This window comes from Rhinopithecus roxellana, chromosome 13 (genome assembly GCF_007565055.1).
Source record: "Rhinopithecus roxellana isolate Shanxi Qingling chromosome 13, ASM756505v1, whole genome shotgun sequence".
In the NCBI taxonomy this organism is placed as follows: Eukaryota; Metazoa; Chordata; class Mammalia; order Primates; family Cercopithecidae; genus Rhinopithecus; species Rhinopithecus roxellana.
The window spans coordinates 19,222,395-19,237,807 of record NC_044561.1 but is presented as its reverse complement, the minus strand read 5'-3'; the positions used below and the strand labels follow the sequence as shown (position 1 = coordinate 19,237,807).

At 58.1% G+C, this 15,413-nt stretch overlaps 1 protein-coding gene across 4 annotated transcripts in view; it reads left to right on the top strand.

Annotated features, from left to right (window-relative positions):
* Positions 1–15,413, top strand: part of SHANK3 (SH3 and multiple ankyrin repeat domains 3) — a 57,925-nt gene that overhangs the window by 17,269 nt on the left and 25,243 nt on the right. For all 4 annotated transcript variants that reach the window (XR_004052611.1, XM_030914376.1, XM_030914375.1 and 1 more), the window contains exons 11-18: positions 490–763; positions 3,534–3,727; positions 4,692–4,805; positions 9,892–9,967; positions 10,224–10,306; positions 10,797–10,921; positions 11,024–11,156; positions 12,128–12,208. Coding sequence is in view for 3 of the 4 variants with exons in the window: in XM_030914376.1 (XP_030770236.1) it covers positions 490–763; positions 3,534–3,727; positions 4,692–4,805; positions 9,892–9,967; positions 10,224–10,306; positions 10,797–10,921; positions 11,024–11,156; positions 12,128–12,208 (1,080 nt within the window). In the remaining variant the exon portion in view is untranslated. The remainder of the gene's footprint in view (positions 1–489; positions 764–3,533; positions 3,728–4,691; positions 4,806–9,891; positions 9,968–10,223; positions 10,307–10,796; positions 10,922–11,023; positions 11,157–12,127; positions 12,209–15,413) is intronic.

Here is a 15,413-nt window from a genome sequence, read left to right as displayed (position 1 = left end):
GTTGAGTCATTGCAACACAGACCATATAGCTTGCAAAGCCTTAAGTAGTTACTGTCCAATTCTTTCCAGGAAAGGTTTGCTGATCCCTGGTCTAGAATGTCTTTTATAGTTTCCCTGGTTATAGTTAACTACAAATGGTCCTGTTCGGCAGTAGTCTGGTGAGATTTGTCATATGTAGCCTGTTTTGTCTCTCCTGAAGCTTGTGAAATGCAGTTCTTAGAGCATATCTGAGCATCCTCAAGGCCTCATTCGGCTGAGAGGAGAAGCAGGCTTCTACCTCCGAAGCTAGGGTGAGAGGCAGTTTGACTGGGATGTGGCCCTTTAATGCTAGCTTCATTTGTAGGGTGGCCAACTCTTTTGGTTTGCCTGGAACCAAGGCAATTCCTGGAACACAGGATTTAGTTTTAACATCTGGAAAGCCTGGGCACACTGGAGAAGTTGGTCACCCAGCTGGCTTTTCAGAGTCTTACCTATGCCCCCTTACCCCAGTACCATTCAGGGAAACCCCCAGCTATGCAAAGCGGCGGCGACTGGCTGGCCCCAGTGGCTTGGCATCCCCTCGGCCTCTGCAGCGCTCGGCCAGCGATATCAACCTGAAGGGGGAGGCACAGCCAGCAGCTTCTCCTGGACCCTCGCTGAGAAGCCTCCCCCACCAGCTGCTGCTCCAGCGACTGCAAGAGGAGAAAGATCGTGACCGGGATGCCGACCAGGAGAGCAACATCAGTGGCCCCTTAGCAGGCAGGGGCAGCCAGAGCAAGATCAGGTAGGAGGGGGCTGGGAGGCCCTGGAGGTGTGGGGAGGGTGGGGTGCTAGCACCTGAGCCAGGAGGAGCCAGCACTGGGAGGCAGAGAGAGGCCTGGTGGTGCCTAGCACCTGTGCAGTGATGGGCTAGGGCTTCCTGGTTGGGGAAGGGAAGAAGGTATCTCTGGAGGTGGGGACAGGCACATTCACGCTGGTTTGCGGTTGGAGCTGGGCTTGCCAAGAGGACAGTGGGCAGTTGAGGGAGTGTTAGGTGGAGAGGGTATGTTCCCACCTCTGATTTAGAAAACACACTGCAGTGTCAAACATGGCTGGGAAGAGTCAGGGCTGGTGGCCTGTGGTAGAGGGGTCAGGGATGGAGTTGCCACTCCAGGAGGGCTCAAAATGTACAGGTAAGCCCCACCCTGTCCCCAGGGTATAGTCATGGTTTCTCCCAGCCCTGGTGCATCTGCAGGACTCTGTGGCTTCTGTTCTTTACCCTCACCCTGAGGCCTGGGTCCCTGAGGCAGGGATGCCTGGACTGGAGCCCACTGGCCTCTATGGGCTGTGCATTGGGTGCTGAGGTGGGCACTGGCTCTCAGATAGCCACTTTGTGCCTGGGCTTCTCATCAGTAAGTGGGAATAATCCTACCCAAGTCATTGTCTTTGGGAAGCCTTCTAGAATGCCCTGGGCAGGTGAGGCATCACCTGGCAGAGCCTAGCAACTACCGGTGAAAGCACCTGCCCTCCCTATGCCTTGAAGGCAGACACTGTCTTTCTCGTTTCCTAGTTTCATCAGAGCCAGGCACTGAGGAGGGTGTTTGGCAGACATTGTTGAGTGAAAGAGTTACATAAACAGTACGTTGTTGTCAGGATGGCCGCCGGCCTTTACAGTTCCGTCAGTCCATGCCCGCTGTTGGGCTGAATGGCATGTGTATACTAGCTCGCTTAACCTTGACGACATACATGTTCATGCTCTATTATTGCCATGTTACAGATGAGTGTCCTGGTACCCAGGTGGGGCCTGTGATGGGTCCAGGGTCAGAGAGCTAGGGATCGGCTTCATTGGGCCCCAGGTAGACCCAATCCCCAACTTTCTAAGCCCGAGTGTTCAGCAGAGGGCTCAGGGTGCAGCAGGGCCTATGGAAGGCGCCCCTTTCTGTGCTGCTGCCTCTGCTCTGCAGCCTGGTCTCAGCGATGTCTCCGTGTCTGTCTCTCTGCCCGGGCTTGTTGGACTTGCAAGGCTGGCTGTACTGCCCCAAATCTCAATTCTCCCCTGAAGCTTTTTTATAGACCCGCGGGTTTTCTAAGGGCTGTGCGGCCCAGTGGCTAAAGGAACACATTCTGCATTCCGGATGTTTCCATCCGGCAGAACGGCAGCTCCTAAGTTGGAGGCACATGTTGCCACAGGCTCCTCCCTGCATTCATTTTTTGTGTGTGTTCATTCATCCTTTCAGCAGACACAAAACTAAGACCTGCTGTGTGAGGGGCTGCAGCTCACCTGCTCCGTGGGGACGGCAGAATTCCTTCCTGGCAAACAGTTATTAGGTGCCTGGCGCGTCAGAGGTGTGGGTCTCAGGAGGTTGACAGCTGAGGCCCGGGCTAAGCAGCAGTTAGATGGGCAGTGATCCCCGTATGGGGCTGCCCTGGTGAGTGGACGAGAGGTCTGCAGCTCTCGGGAGGGGCTGAGGAAGTTCGGTGCCCCTAGGAGGGTGGTCACCTCTCCGGGAGGCGAGGCTGGGCCCTGCGCTGCGCGGGTCTCAGGCGGCGGCGGCTCCGCAGCGCCCTCTGTCGGCTGTGCCGGAGCCGTGCCCCGACCCCCAGCAGCCGCCCCAGTATCACGCAGGGCAGGGCGGGGCGCGTTTGGGCTGAGAGCCGGTCACTTAACAGCTGGCCCAGGGGTCAGGATTTTAGAGTAGTTCAGGTGTTGGCAACAGCGTGATGGACAGCCCACAGGAGGGGAAGGAAAGGTGCCCCTGTGTGACTAGAGCGTAGCAAATTCCCAAGCCCCAGGGAGCCTGGCTCTTGGAAGAGCGTGTGGCTCTGGCCTGCCTGGGTACTAGGGAGCCAGTGCAGGCTTCTGAGCAGAGCCACAGTGGAGAAGCGAGAGCTCAGACTCTGCCCCAGTCGGGGAGTGGTCTGGGAAAAGTGGGCATCACGCAGTGGGCGTGGGCAGGGGCCGGTGTCCAGGACGAGGGGACACAGGCCTAGAGGGGGACTGGGCGCCCAGCGATCCGGACCCCGGACCCGGGGGGTGGCGGGGGTGCCGCTCCCTCCCGTTCACCGGCTCCAGGCGGCTTTGCTGGTGCCCGAAGCCCCCGTTTCATCCCCCGCTCCCACTAGGCTGCCCTGACCACCGTCCCGCGTCCGCGTCCGAACTCCCCCTGCCAGGGGTCGGCGGCGAGGGGAGGGCGGGAGGGAGGGCGCGAGGGCCGCCACCGCCGCCCGCAGAGGGAGGAGCCCGGCCACGGAGGAGGCGGGGCGCGGGGCGGCCGCGGCATGGAGCGAGCCTGGCGCGCCCAGGAGCGCAGCCCCGCGGCCCCGGAGCCCTGAGCGGGCGCGGCTCTTGCGCTGGCGGGAGCGGGCCGGGCGCGGCGGCGCGGCCCATGGAGCGGCCCCGGGCCGGGCCCCCGGCGGGCAGGCGGGCGGCGGGCGGCGGGCGGCGGGCGCTGCGGCGGCGGCTGCGGTGAGGCCGGCGGCGGGGCCGGGCCGCGCGCCATGGAGGCCCCGGGCGCCGGCTTCGCGTGCCCGCTGCCCCCCGGCATCGCGTCCGTCACCTACGTGTTCGTTTACAGCCCGAGCGGGCCCGGCGGCCCCGGCCCCGCGCCCGGCCCCGGCCCCGCGCCCCCCGCGCCCCCCGCACCGCCGCCCCGGGGCCCGAAGCGGAAACTTTACAGCGCCGTCCCCGGCCGCAAGTTCATCGCCGTGAAGGCGCACAGCCCGCAGGGTGAAGGCGAGATCCCGCTGCACCGCGGCGAGGCCGTGAAGGGTGAGGGGCGCGCGGGGGGGCGGGCCCGGCGCGGGGAGGGGGCGGCGCCGCGCGCGGTGCGGGCCGGGCCGGCGCGATGGCTCTGGGGTCTCCTCCGCCGGGGCGGCCCTGGGCCCTTGTGGGATCCCTGGTGTCACAGTGAAGGGCTCTGCCTGGGAAAGGTTCCTGCCGTGCGGGTCCCTCCGGTGCTCTGTCGTTCCGGGCTCCCTGTGTCACCACGGAGACTCCTCTCTCGCCATAGGCGTTTCTGTGTCCCCCGGGGTCTCTGCCTGAAGGACCCTGTCCCATTACAGAGCTTCCTTGCATTGCGGGGTTCCCGTGGCACTTCTGCAGCTTATCCATTGGAGGCCCCTGCGATGTGGGGGACCCTTGCCGTCGTGGGGTGTCTGGGACCGTCATGTGGGTGTTTGTGTTATGCAGGCTTCTGTCACTGGGGCTTCCTGTGTTCTGGGGGAATTGCGTGCCATGACAAACGCCTCTCATTATGGGGGTCTCGGGGTCACCGCTGGGGTCCTAGCCTCAGGGCCGGCTGAGGTGGAAACAGCCCAGCTGGTGCATCACGTGGTCTCACCCACTGGCCACAGCACGATGACCCCAAGCTCTTGGCAGTGACCCCTGGGTGGGTGACAGAGCCAGGATGGGGGTCGGTTGAAGGGGCTGGGGAGCGTGGTCAGCTGGGGGTGGGGCAGCAGCAGGAGTGTGGCCCCTGCCCCTGCCTGCACCCCTCCCCGAGTATGTCCATCTGTGTGTCTCTCTGTCCCCCACATGCCCACCCTGTGCCGAGCCCATCTGTTCCTTTCTCTCTTCTGTGTGGATCCTAAAATCTTCCCAGGGAAAAAGCCGGGAGAAAGTGGGAAGGGAAGGAGGGAAAGGGCAGGGGGTGAGTGGGCAGAACCTGCTCCTGAAGTGGGGTGGGCGCCCAGCTCTGCTCCCCACTGATGGCCTGTCTGGCTTCTTCCTCCAGTGCTCAGCATTGGGGAGGGCGGTTTCTGGGAGGGAACCGTGAAAGGCCGCACCGGCTGGTTCCCGGCCGACTGCGTGGAGGAGGTGCAGATGAGGCAGCATGACCCACGGCCTGGTGAGTGACCCCACAGCCCCCTGGGCAGCTCCCAAGGGGACCACCCCTTCCAGTTTCCCTTTGGTCTCTCTTGGTGCTAAATCCACATGGATATTGACAGAGAAAAGACTAGAGGTAAACTCAAACACTCAAAGTAGACGCAAACTTGTGTACATGACACAGACACGTGTGTACACACTCTGCATATATTTGGGAACATGCGTGTATGTAACCTGACACTTCACGTGCAGTGGAGACACATAGGACATGCGTGACGGGGCCTCTGTCTGCGTGATCCCACACTGACTCCCAGTGACTCGCACCCCACCAGCACAGTCCTTCAGAAACACCAGGTGTGTGGAACGCATGATTCCTGCGTAGCTGGCAGACATGTAAGGAGGTCAGTGTGAGAAAAGAGGCATTTTTCCAAAGTGGACAGATTGTCCAAGTGGGCAGAGCAGGGAGGCCCAGAGCAGCCAAGAGGAAATGAGGCCAGTTGGGCCTGGAGGTGCCCTGGTGAGTGCCCTGGGGCAGGGATAGTCTGAGGGCAGCAGGTGAAGGTGGGCTGGTCCTCAGCCTGCAGGGAGGATGTAAAGGTGAAGGCTGCAGCTCCTGGGGTTGGTGTGTGGCCGCTGTCCAGCCCTGCTGACCATCTGGTCCTTTTGCGGCCCCTGGGCTGGAGCTGGGTGCATATCTTGGGGGTGCCCTTGTGAGGAATCCTCAGGGGTCCCAGGAGGCCTCCAGATCCATGCATGTGCTTCTGTCCTGGAGAGCTGGTGGGCCAAGCAAACCTTTCCTGAGTGACAGTCACTGGGGGTCATCGGTGGTATGTCTGGATCAAGGGTGCATGCACCCTCCCTCTGCATGTGAAGGGCTCAGGCCTGGGGTTACTGTGTCCCCATCTTTGGGATGAGAGTTTCCCAGCGACTCCACCCCTGTATGGCCTGGACCCCTGCCCTGTGCTGAGCCCAGGAGAGGCCCAGGGAGGCAGGAGCTTGGCCACTGACCCTTTCCTGAGCAGGCGCCCTTTCCTCCTTCCTTGGCCTTGCCCTGCCTTGCTCTGATGGCTCTCCTGGTGGCTTAGAGTGTAGAAGGGACTTGGCCCCCTATTCTCAGCCCATGGAGGGTGGATAGGACAGGGTCCAGATGGGAAATGGTTTCAGAGATTTGGGCCCTTGTTCAGACAGTATGGGAGAGGGGAGGGGAAGGAGAGGTGGGGGGGATCCACACCTGTGGCGGAGCGGGTCTTGAGCTCCCCCACGTGGTGATGAGGAAGGTTCTGGTTTGAGGACTGTGTGGAGTGAGGGGCATTTGGACCTAAGTCTGAAGCTGACGGAGAGGGAGGGAGGTTTAGGCTGGAGTCAGAATTGGAGAGCAGCAAATGTTTTTTACGTGTTTGTCATGTGCTGGGCCCTGTGCTGGGAGCCGGGATCACGGAGGCTCAGCTGGAAGCCTTGTGGGAGCAGTGGCTGTGACGGGGGCCGTGTGAGCGTGGGAGCTCCCTGGGTTGACCTGAAGGAGTCAGGGCTTAAAGCAGAGGCACTGTCTGAGCTGAGTCCTCTAGGTGGTCAGTGGATGGGGCTGAGGGGACAGCCGTGTGTGCAGGGCCGGTGTGTGTTCTACAGCTGTATGTGTCAGCAAGGTCTGCTCTGAGTGCCTGGCACAGTTTTAGTGCTTCTACATGTAGAAGTCGTTGACTCATCCCAGCAGTCCCGAGAGGTGGGGCCACTTGTTGTTATTCCATTTCTAGGGGGTCATACAGCCCCGAGGGGCAAAGTCTTGTTTGCAACATAGGCAGCAAGTTCTACGTGAGTGGAACACCTGCATGGGTGACGGGCAAGGCTGGCGTGGGGACCACGAGGGTGGTCAGGTGGCCATGGAGTCAAGGGACAGCGTGGCATCATGGCGGACGGAACCCAGCAGCAGCATCTGATTGTGCAGATTGTGTAGGATCAAAGCCCGGGATGGGCAGAGCAGAGCTGTGGAGAGGAGTGGGCCAATGTGGGCTCGCAGAGCAGCCAATGTGGGGTTCGGGTCTGGGCTCCAGGCAGCAGCCGTGGTGTGTGTGACCCAGGGAGTGAGTGTCAGAGGTCCCGGGGTAGACGGGAGTATTTCATGAGTGGGCAGCAGAAGAGGAACCTGCAGAGGCTGCCTGTGAAGGGCAGGGAGTGGGAGCAGTGACAGTCCCCTCTGACCTCGGCTGCAGGCCCAGCTGACCACGCTGCACAGAGCCTCTGCTGTGGGATCCCGGGGCTGAGTTCTGCCAGAGGCCAGAGTGCAGCCCAGGAACAGGAACCTGCTTCCAGCAGGCCCAGATTCACTCCCCCCACCCCCCAAAAAAAATCCATTTCTGGGACTGGAGTGGGGACAGAAAAGGACTTAAAGGTCAGGGAGGGGACACAGTCCCTGTGCATGCAGGGGCTGGTGCCCAGGGCCTGTGCCTGCTGTGGGATCGGGAGACGAGTCCTGGTCACTTACCGAGCAGAGAGCAGTCTCCCACAGCACCTCCTGGCAGGCAGAGGGTGGAGCTGTGAGGGAGGGAATGGAGAGGTGAGGTCAGGTGTGTTCTGGAGGCCCAGCATGAACAGGGCCCTGTGCCTTCCCGCCCCTCCCTCCTTCCCTTTCTTTGCAGTAAGGTCAGCACTTGGGTGGGTAGTGGGGGATGGCTGTGTTGGGCATTTTCTCTGCAGCTGGCTGTTATGTGTCTTATTAACAAAGCTGGAAAAATGAATTTGTGTTATGTAATACATACAATTTGTTTGGTTGACAACATCTGAAAACAGGAGGCTGGTCAAGTGCAAGTTTTGGGGGGTTTTTTAGCAGGCAGCACCATGACACTTATGTGGCTCTGTCGACATAGAGAAGGGTGTGATGGAGGAAAGGAGGGGTCTGATGCCCCACCTGAGCGGTGATGAGGCTTGGCCTGAGCTGGCCTTAGGTTTGGCAGGATGAGTGGTGCAGGTGTGGTTGGGGAATGCCAGGATAAGATAATAGGTCATTAGAACCAAGGGGCTCCTCCAAGTTGGAATTTTTGTATTCTATATGGGCAGGCTTAGAGGGGACTGTTGACTTACTGAGAGTCACACAAGTTAGTAGCCGGGACCTGGAATCCAGCCCAATACTTTTTTGATTTTTGTGTCTTCTGATAGGAATAGGTGCCCTTTCCTCTTTCCATCTGGCCACTGCTCCACCTATGTTTACAGCCGTCTGTCCTTTGACTCACCCACTCATCCCACCATCATCTTCTTATCCGTCGACTCACCAGCCAACCCAATCCACCACCCCTCCCTTCCTCCATCCATCCATTCATCCATCCACCTCTCCACCTACCTGTCTACCCACCCAGTCCATCCATCCATCTACCCATGTATCTGTCTGCTCTTTGATCTATCCACCCATTGCCCTCTCCTTCCCGCCCTCCATCCACTGGTCCAGTGCCTTTTGATCCACCTGCCCTCCATCCACTGGTCCAGTGCCTTTTGATCCACCCTTCTGTCCATCTATCTCATATGCACCTGTCCACCCATTACTCTCCTAGTCAGCATGCAGAATGCCTGCGACACACTAGGTGCTGTGCTGGGCACTAGGATCACAGAGATAAAGAACATGTGGTCCTTACCCTCAAGGAGCTCACAATTAGTGGGGGAAACAGGTCATCGAAAGCTGCAGGTTCTCTTTCTGATCTCATTTCCTGCCACTCTCTCTCGCTCCCTGTGCTCCAGCTGCACAGGCTCTGAACTCCCTCAAATGCTGCAGGCTGATGCCTGCCGTGGGCTTCCCCCGACCACCCCCGCTCCTGGGAAGCCCTTTGCCCACATATGCACAGGCTGCTCCCCATCCTCGGCCTCTACTCAGCCCTCCCGTGGGGGTGAGGCCTTTGTGTGCCTTCCTCTGCCCTCCCTGATCTGCTCACTGGTCTCCTGAGCACTTGCCAGCATTCACATGCTATGTCTTTATCCTCTGTTTATCCTGTCTCCCTGAACAGATTATAAACCCCACGAGTGCAGAGACTTTGTTCTCTTCTCTGCTGTATTTGCAGAGCTGGTACACAGTAGGAGCTCAATATATACTTGCTGAAGGAAAACATGGATCTTGAGAAACGCTACCAAGAGAGGAAACGAGGAAGGTGCTGAGGGATGAAAGCGAGGCAGTGGTGCTGCTGCCCGTGGGGCCTTTGTGGTCCTGGAGAGTGGAGCTGCAGGGCTGGGAAGGCTGGCGGGTGGGGCTTACAGGCAGCTGGAGGATCCCGTCGGAGCAGAGAGGTCATGGCTGGAGGTGTGGCTGGAACCTTCTGGTCAGTGAGGGTGGAGTGGTGGTCAGACAGCTGGCTAGCTTGGCGCTGGCCATGTGGGACTTTGAGATCAAGAGGACAGTTGGGGACCAAGCTCTGTGGGATGCATTGAGGTCAGGGCAGGGGACCCAGCCCCCACACCTGGATCCCTTGCTCCACTCAGAGACAGTCTGAAGCAAGGAACCCCATGAGGTTGAGCATCAAGGAGCTGTTGTGAAGAAGTTGGTGAAGACAGAATGCTGGAAAAATGCTGCTTCCATGCCAGTGCATGTAGGCATATAGCACGGCATTTGTACACGAGTGTGGGTCATGCAGATACAGATGTACACACATGTATGAACACACCTCACACGTGCCCATGACGGCAGGTCATGCAGACACATGAGCGCAGCACTTGCACACAGTGAGCTCATACAGAGACACGTGCATGAGCACAGCATCCACACATGACCACGGGTCACACACACGTATGTGCACACCCCCCTCTTTGCTCGCAGCCTTGGGGCTCACCGATGCTCTGTGGATGGCTCTGGCCTTGTCTGGACTCCTGTGTTCAGCAGCTACTTAGGAAAGAGATGAGCTGCTGCCCCCTCTTGAACCCTGACCCACAGAGGTCAGAATTCCCTATATCATCCCCTCAGCCTTCTTACCTCTGGACCCAGGACTCTAGGATTTGGGGCCCCCTACTTCCATCTGGACACAACCAGGCCAAGGGGGTGTGTGTGGGCAGAGACTGGTGACCAGCATAGGTGAGGGCAGTTGAGGCAGGCCAGCTGGAGGCCACAACTGTCCATCAGCTCTTGATACTCCCTTCAGAGACACGAGAGGACCGGACGAAGCGGCTTTTCCGCCACTACACAGTGGGCTCCTACGACAGCCTCACGTCACACAGGTACACGCAGGGACACTGGCTGGCGGGAGCATGCATATATGGGACGTGGGGCAGGACCTGCAGTATAGAGGGAGGCCAGGAGCTGGTCCAGGAGGCCAGGTATGAAGAGGTCAGAGGAGGGTGAGGGAAGGGACCCGGCCGGCCTCTCTTCTGCTCCCTGGCCCGTCAGTCCCGGGGTGACTGCAGGGTGGACTGTGGCTGGCTGGCCAACCTCGAGACAGGACTTGCCTCACTCCTCCCTGCTTTCCTTCTTCAGCGATTATGTCATTGATGACAAAGTGGCTGTCCTGCAGAAACGGGACCATGAGGGTTTTGGTTTTGTGCTCCGGGGAGCCAAAGGTAATGGGGAGTGTGTGCCAGGGTGTCAGGCAGGCAGGGGCTACACACTGCTCAGGAATGTCTTCAGCTTCTTGCTTCTGCCCCCCACTCTGCTCTACCCCGCACTCCCTCCCTGCCTTGCCCCTGCGCCTCCCCACTTTTGGCCCCGGCTTTCCTTGCTCCTCTGCTGCGGTCGGACCGTCGTGGTTTGCAGTGTCCCGGCCCAGGCGGCAATTCCTTCCCTTCGTTGTTTTCCACTGTCTTTGCTCTAGAGTCCGACTGAGTGGGGGCCTTTCTGGCCTGGGCGAAGGGGGTTTCGCAGAGGGTCATGTCTAGGATCTCTGGACCGGCTAGTCCCTGCGCTGTGGCTCCCCGTGGCCCTCCCCCAGCCCCGCCTCACTGCCCCCTGCAGTCATCTCTTTCCTGTGCTGAGCCACTCGGAGGTTGCTGTGTGGCAGCCGCCCCCACCTGAACCTCACTGGTGAAGCGCCTTCCTAATTGCCCCCCGCAGCAGAGACCCCCATCGAGGAGTTCACGCCCACGCCAGCCTTCCCGGCACTGCAGTACCTTGAGTCGGTGGACGTGGAGGGCGTGGCCTGGAGGGCCGGGCTTCGCACGGGAGACTTCCTCATCGAGGTGAGGCCGTCCTGGCCGGCCCTGCCCAGTGGGATGCTGACCCCTGAACCCTGTGGCGGACGTGCCTGGGGGCGTCCCCACCCAGCTGCCTGTCTGTCCCAGGTGAACGGGGTGAACGTGGTGAAGGTCGGACACAAGCAGGTGGTGGCTCTGATCCGCCAGGGTGGTAACCGCCTCGTCATGAAGGTTGTGTCTGTGACAAGGAAGCCAGAAGAAGACGGGGCTCGGCGCAGAGGTGAGGGGTCACGCTTCAGGCCTCTGTGCCCAAACTTTCCCCTGACCTTAGCCCTTTGACTTCAGGCCCACATTCCTCTTCCCATCCCTGACCCCCAACTGCTGACATCAGATTCCTGAACCTTGATGAACCACCCACATGCGTGGGCTGGGGCCCCTCCCAATCCCTGGTGTTAGACTGCCAGTCCTGTCCCCTGGCCTGAGGCCTTTGACCCCTGACCCCTGACCTCAGGCTGCGCCTCCTCAGATCCCTGCCCCCTCCTTCCCGGCGTTCCCCCAGCCCCTGGCGTGGCAGAGCCCTCCTTCCCTACACCGCCAGCAGCTGCCTGGAGGCCGGGGTTGCCATAGCAACTGTGAGGTTGACGCTGCCGCGCTGCTTATTGTCGGAGGGAAGGGGGAGGCGGCACCTGAGGGAAGAGGAAAAGCGTCTTCTCCCCGCGACGACGCGGCACAGCCTGGGCCCAGGAGGCTTTGCCGGCCAGGCCCAGCCCAGGCCCGTGGCTTGGCTGACCACACCCTGGCCCCACAAGGGGCAGTGGCCACCCGGGCCTGGGGGGAGCCCTGGAGCAGCAGGAGCCCCGCCCGCAAGGAGACCCCTCCCAGCCCCCACCTCATGGCTCTGGTTCCCCCTCGCTTAGCCCTCGGAGCCTGCAGGGTGGGTGTTCAGGCCAGAGCCAGCTGGCACCGTGACCCCCACCAGCACCCTTGATTGTCTCCTGAGGCCCTGGCTCTGGGGGTTCCCAGGGCCCCTGAGGCCCTGATTGCCCGGGCCCCCCCACACTCCCTGAGCTCCTTGCGCCATGAAGAAGTTTGCGTCCAGCCGTAGCCTGAACAAGATCCTGGCACAGTGCGACTCATCCTCGCGGGAGTACGAGGAGATCCAGGCAGTGGAGCGCAAGTGGCACCTGCACCTGGCCACGCCGCGCCGCCTGCTGCTGGACAGGAGGTCCAAGGCCTCCCTCTTCTTTGCAGCCCCACCGCCCCCCAAGAGGGCCCCCAGCACCACACTGACCCTGCGCTCCAAGTCCATGACAGCTGAGCTTGAGGAACTCGGTGAGTGGCGGGGGTGGCCGTGGAGGTGGATGCAGGTGGACAGTCCATGATGGGCAGACAGGGCCGGAAGGCACAGGTAGTATGGGAGGCCAGGGAGTCAAGCCAGAGGGGAGGAAGGACAGGTGGATATAGGAGCAGGTCAGAGGTGAATGGGTGGGTTCTGGCGTGATGGGGACATTTGGCGCTTGTAGGGTGAGGAGGGGGATGGCATGTGGAAGGGGTGAGATGTGAGGGGCTGGGGATGGACAGTGGGGTGTCCAGGACAGATGACGGGGAGCAGGATCTGGCCCACCAGTACGTTTGCACGTGTGTGCATGTTTGTGTGTGTGTACTGCCTCTGGTTTTCCACATTTCCACTTTGACTTTACTCCTGCATTTCATCCAAGTGAAGAAAGAGCAGTAGTCAGGTGACCGGGGTCCACTCTGGCTCTGCCAGGCACTGGCTGTGTCAGCTTTGTGTTTATTTTACCCTCTTGGTGCCTGTGCCCTCATTGGTCAGGTGGTCCTGCTGACCCCACAGGCCACAGGCACACTGTTGGACGATGGGGCAGGACCTCGAGTGTGGCAGGAGGGGAGCAGGAGTGTGCTGGGCTTCGATGGGGCACGTTTTGGGCACAAGCTGTGGTTGACCATCAGCAGCTTCTTCATGGGCAGGTCTTATATATGTGTCCATTAACAACCTTGTCATGGGCATGTCCAGATATATTTGATCATGTCCTGACGTGACCATCAGTAGCCTCTTCACGGGCATGTCCCAGTATGTGTGACCGTTGTCCTCACTGTGGGTATGTGCTGTACATGTGGCCATCAACAGCCTCGTCATGGGCATGTCCCAGTATACGTGACAGTTGACAGGCTCTTTCTTTCTTTTTTTTTTTTTTTTTGTTTGAGACAGAGTTTCACTCTTGTTGCCCAGGCTGGAGTGCAATGGCGCATTCTCAGCTCACTGCAACCTCCACCTCTCGGGTTCAAGTGATTCTCCTGCCTCAGCCTCCCGAGTAGCTGGGATTACAGGTGCCTGCCACCACGCCTGGCTAATTTTTTTTTTTTGTATTTTTAGTAGAAACAGGGTTTCACCATGTTGGCCAGGCTGGTCTCAAACTCCTGACCTCAGGTAATCTGCCTGCCTTGGCCTCCCAAAGTGCTGGGATTATAGGCGTGAGGTTCTTGTCTTCCTGTGGTCTAAGCCCAGTTCTGTTCCCAGACTTTACTTTGCCACTGGTCATAGAAAGAACCCCAACTCTGGTCCTAAACTGAACCCTTAAGTCCTGGCCACAGGAATGGACCTCATTCTGGTTCTAGGCTGAGCCCCATCCCTGGCTTCAGTCTTGGTTCTACCCCAGCCATAGAAGGATCCCTTTTCCTGGCCCCCAGAATAATCCCTGACCTTACTCATGAACTGAGCCCTGACCCTGTCCTGGCCACAGGCTGAGCAGATGGTCTTAACTGCAGTTTAGTTCAGTGTGGAGAACAGCTACCAACATGCATTGGACTGACATGGTCAGAATTTTCACCATAGCAATTCCAAATAAAATAAAACCAAAAGAAAAAAACAAAAAATCTCATATAGATAATTCAAAATGAAAAGGAGAGAAACCAAAGCCAGGGGCTTCCGTAGCTCATTATCTAGTACCCAAGGGCAAGGAGTTGGGGTCCTGAGGCCCCCACAAGGCTGGGAGACGTGGCTGGACCTGTGAGAAGTGGGAAAGTTAAAAGCCAAGCCCAACAACTGGAATTAGCGTCGAAAGAACTAGAAATCAGAGAAGAATATGAAAAACATTAAAATAAAGTAAATTGTCACAAAGATTAAAAGAACTAACTGAACTAATGAGAGAACAGGACAGAACAGATAAGCAAAAAAAGAATAAGCACATTTTAGAATAGAATGATTCTTTTTTTTTGAAACTGAGTCTCGTTCTGTTGCCCAGGCTGGAATGCAGTGGCGCGATCTCGGCTCACTGCAACCTCCGCCTCCTGGGTTCAAGTGATTCTGTTGCCTCAGCCTCCAGAGTAGCTGGGAGTAGAAGTGCCCACCACCACACCCAGCTAATTTTTTGTATTTTTAGTAGAGATGGGGTTTCACCATATTGACCAGGCTGGTCTTGAACTCCTGACCTTGTGATTCACCCACCTCAGCCTCCCAAAGTGCTGGGATTACAGGCGTGAGCCACTGTGCCTGGCCAGAAGGATCCTTAAAGAACTGTTACTGAAACAAAAAGTATAGTTACTGAGATAAAAAAGAAAGCCACAGCTGGGATAAACAGTACACTAGACCCAGGTGAAGAAAGAAATAGCAGGTTAGAAGATAAATCTGAGGTTACCCATAATATAGCACCGAAATATAAGGAGATACAAAGTATCAAAGAGCAGTTAGGAGACACTTATCACATAGATAATTCAGTGGGACTGTTGGGAAAATCCCAGCATCTACCTAATGCAAGGCCTGAAGGCAATATTTGGAGGTGAGATGGCTTAAGAATTTCCCAAAGTTGAACAAAGACATGAGTCTTCAGTTTAAAGAAATGTTTCATAGTAAAACTGTAGAACGCAGCGAACAAGCAGAAATCTTTAAAACAGAGAGGCTGGGTGCGGTGGCTCACGCCTGTACTCCCAGCACTTTAGGAGGCCAAGACAGGTGGATCACTTGAGTCCAGGAGTTTGAGACCAGCCTGGGCAACATGGCGAAACCCTATCTCTACTAAAAATACAAAAATTATCCTGGCATGGTGGTGTGTTCCTGTGGTCCCAGCTACTCAGGAGGCTGAGGTGGGAGGATTGCTTAAGTCTGGGAGGTGGACGTTGTAGTGAGCCAAGATCGTGCCAGTGCACTCCAGCCTGGGTGACAGAGCGAGACCCTGTCTCAAAACAAAACAAAACAAAACAAAACAAAACAAAACATGATGAGAGAGAGAGAGACTGGCCGCTGGATGTCTTAGACGGGAGCAGTGGTTCAACTGACAACAGACTTCTCAACAGCAATAGCAGATGACAGTAGATGATGGAAGAAGAGCTTCAAAGTGTGGAGGCAAAATTCTTTTCCACCTAGAATTCTGTACCCCGCTAACCCTACTCATTCAGGAGTGAGGCAGAGAGGCTAGCAGACTTCTGACCCTAGGGTCATAAGGGTCCAAGGTCAGTCACAGGGAGCTGACCTGTCAATTGAAGATCCAAACTGATCAATAAGCACCGGTAGGCAGCTGGGTCC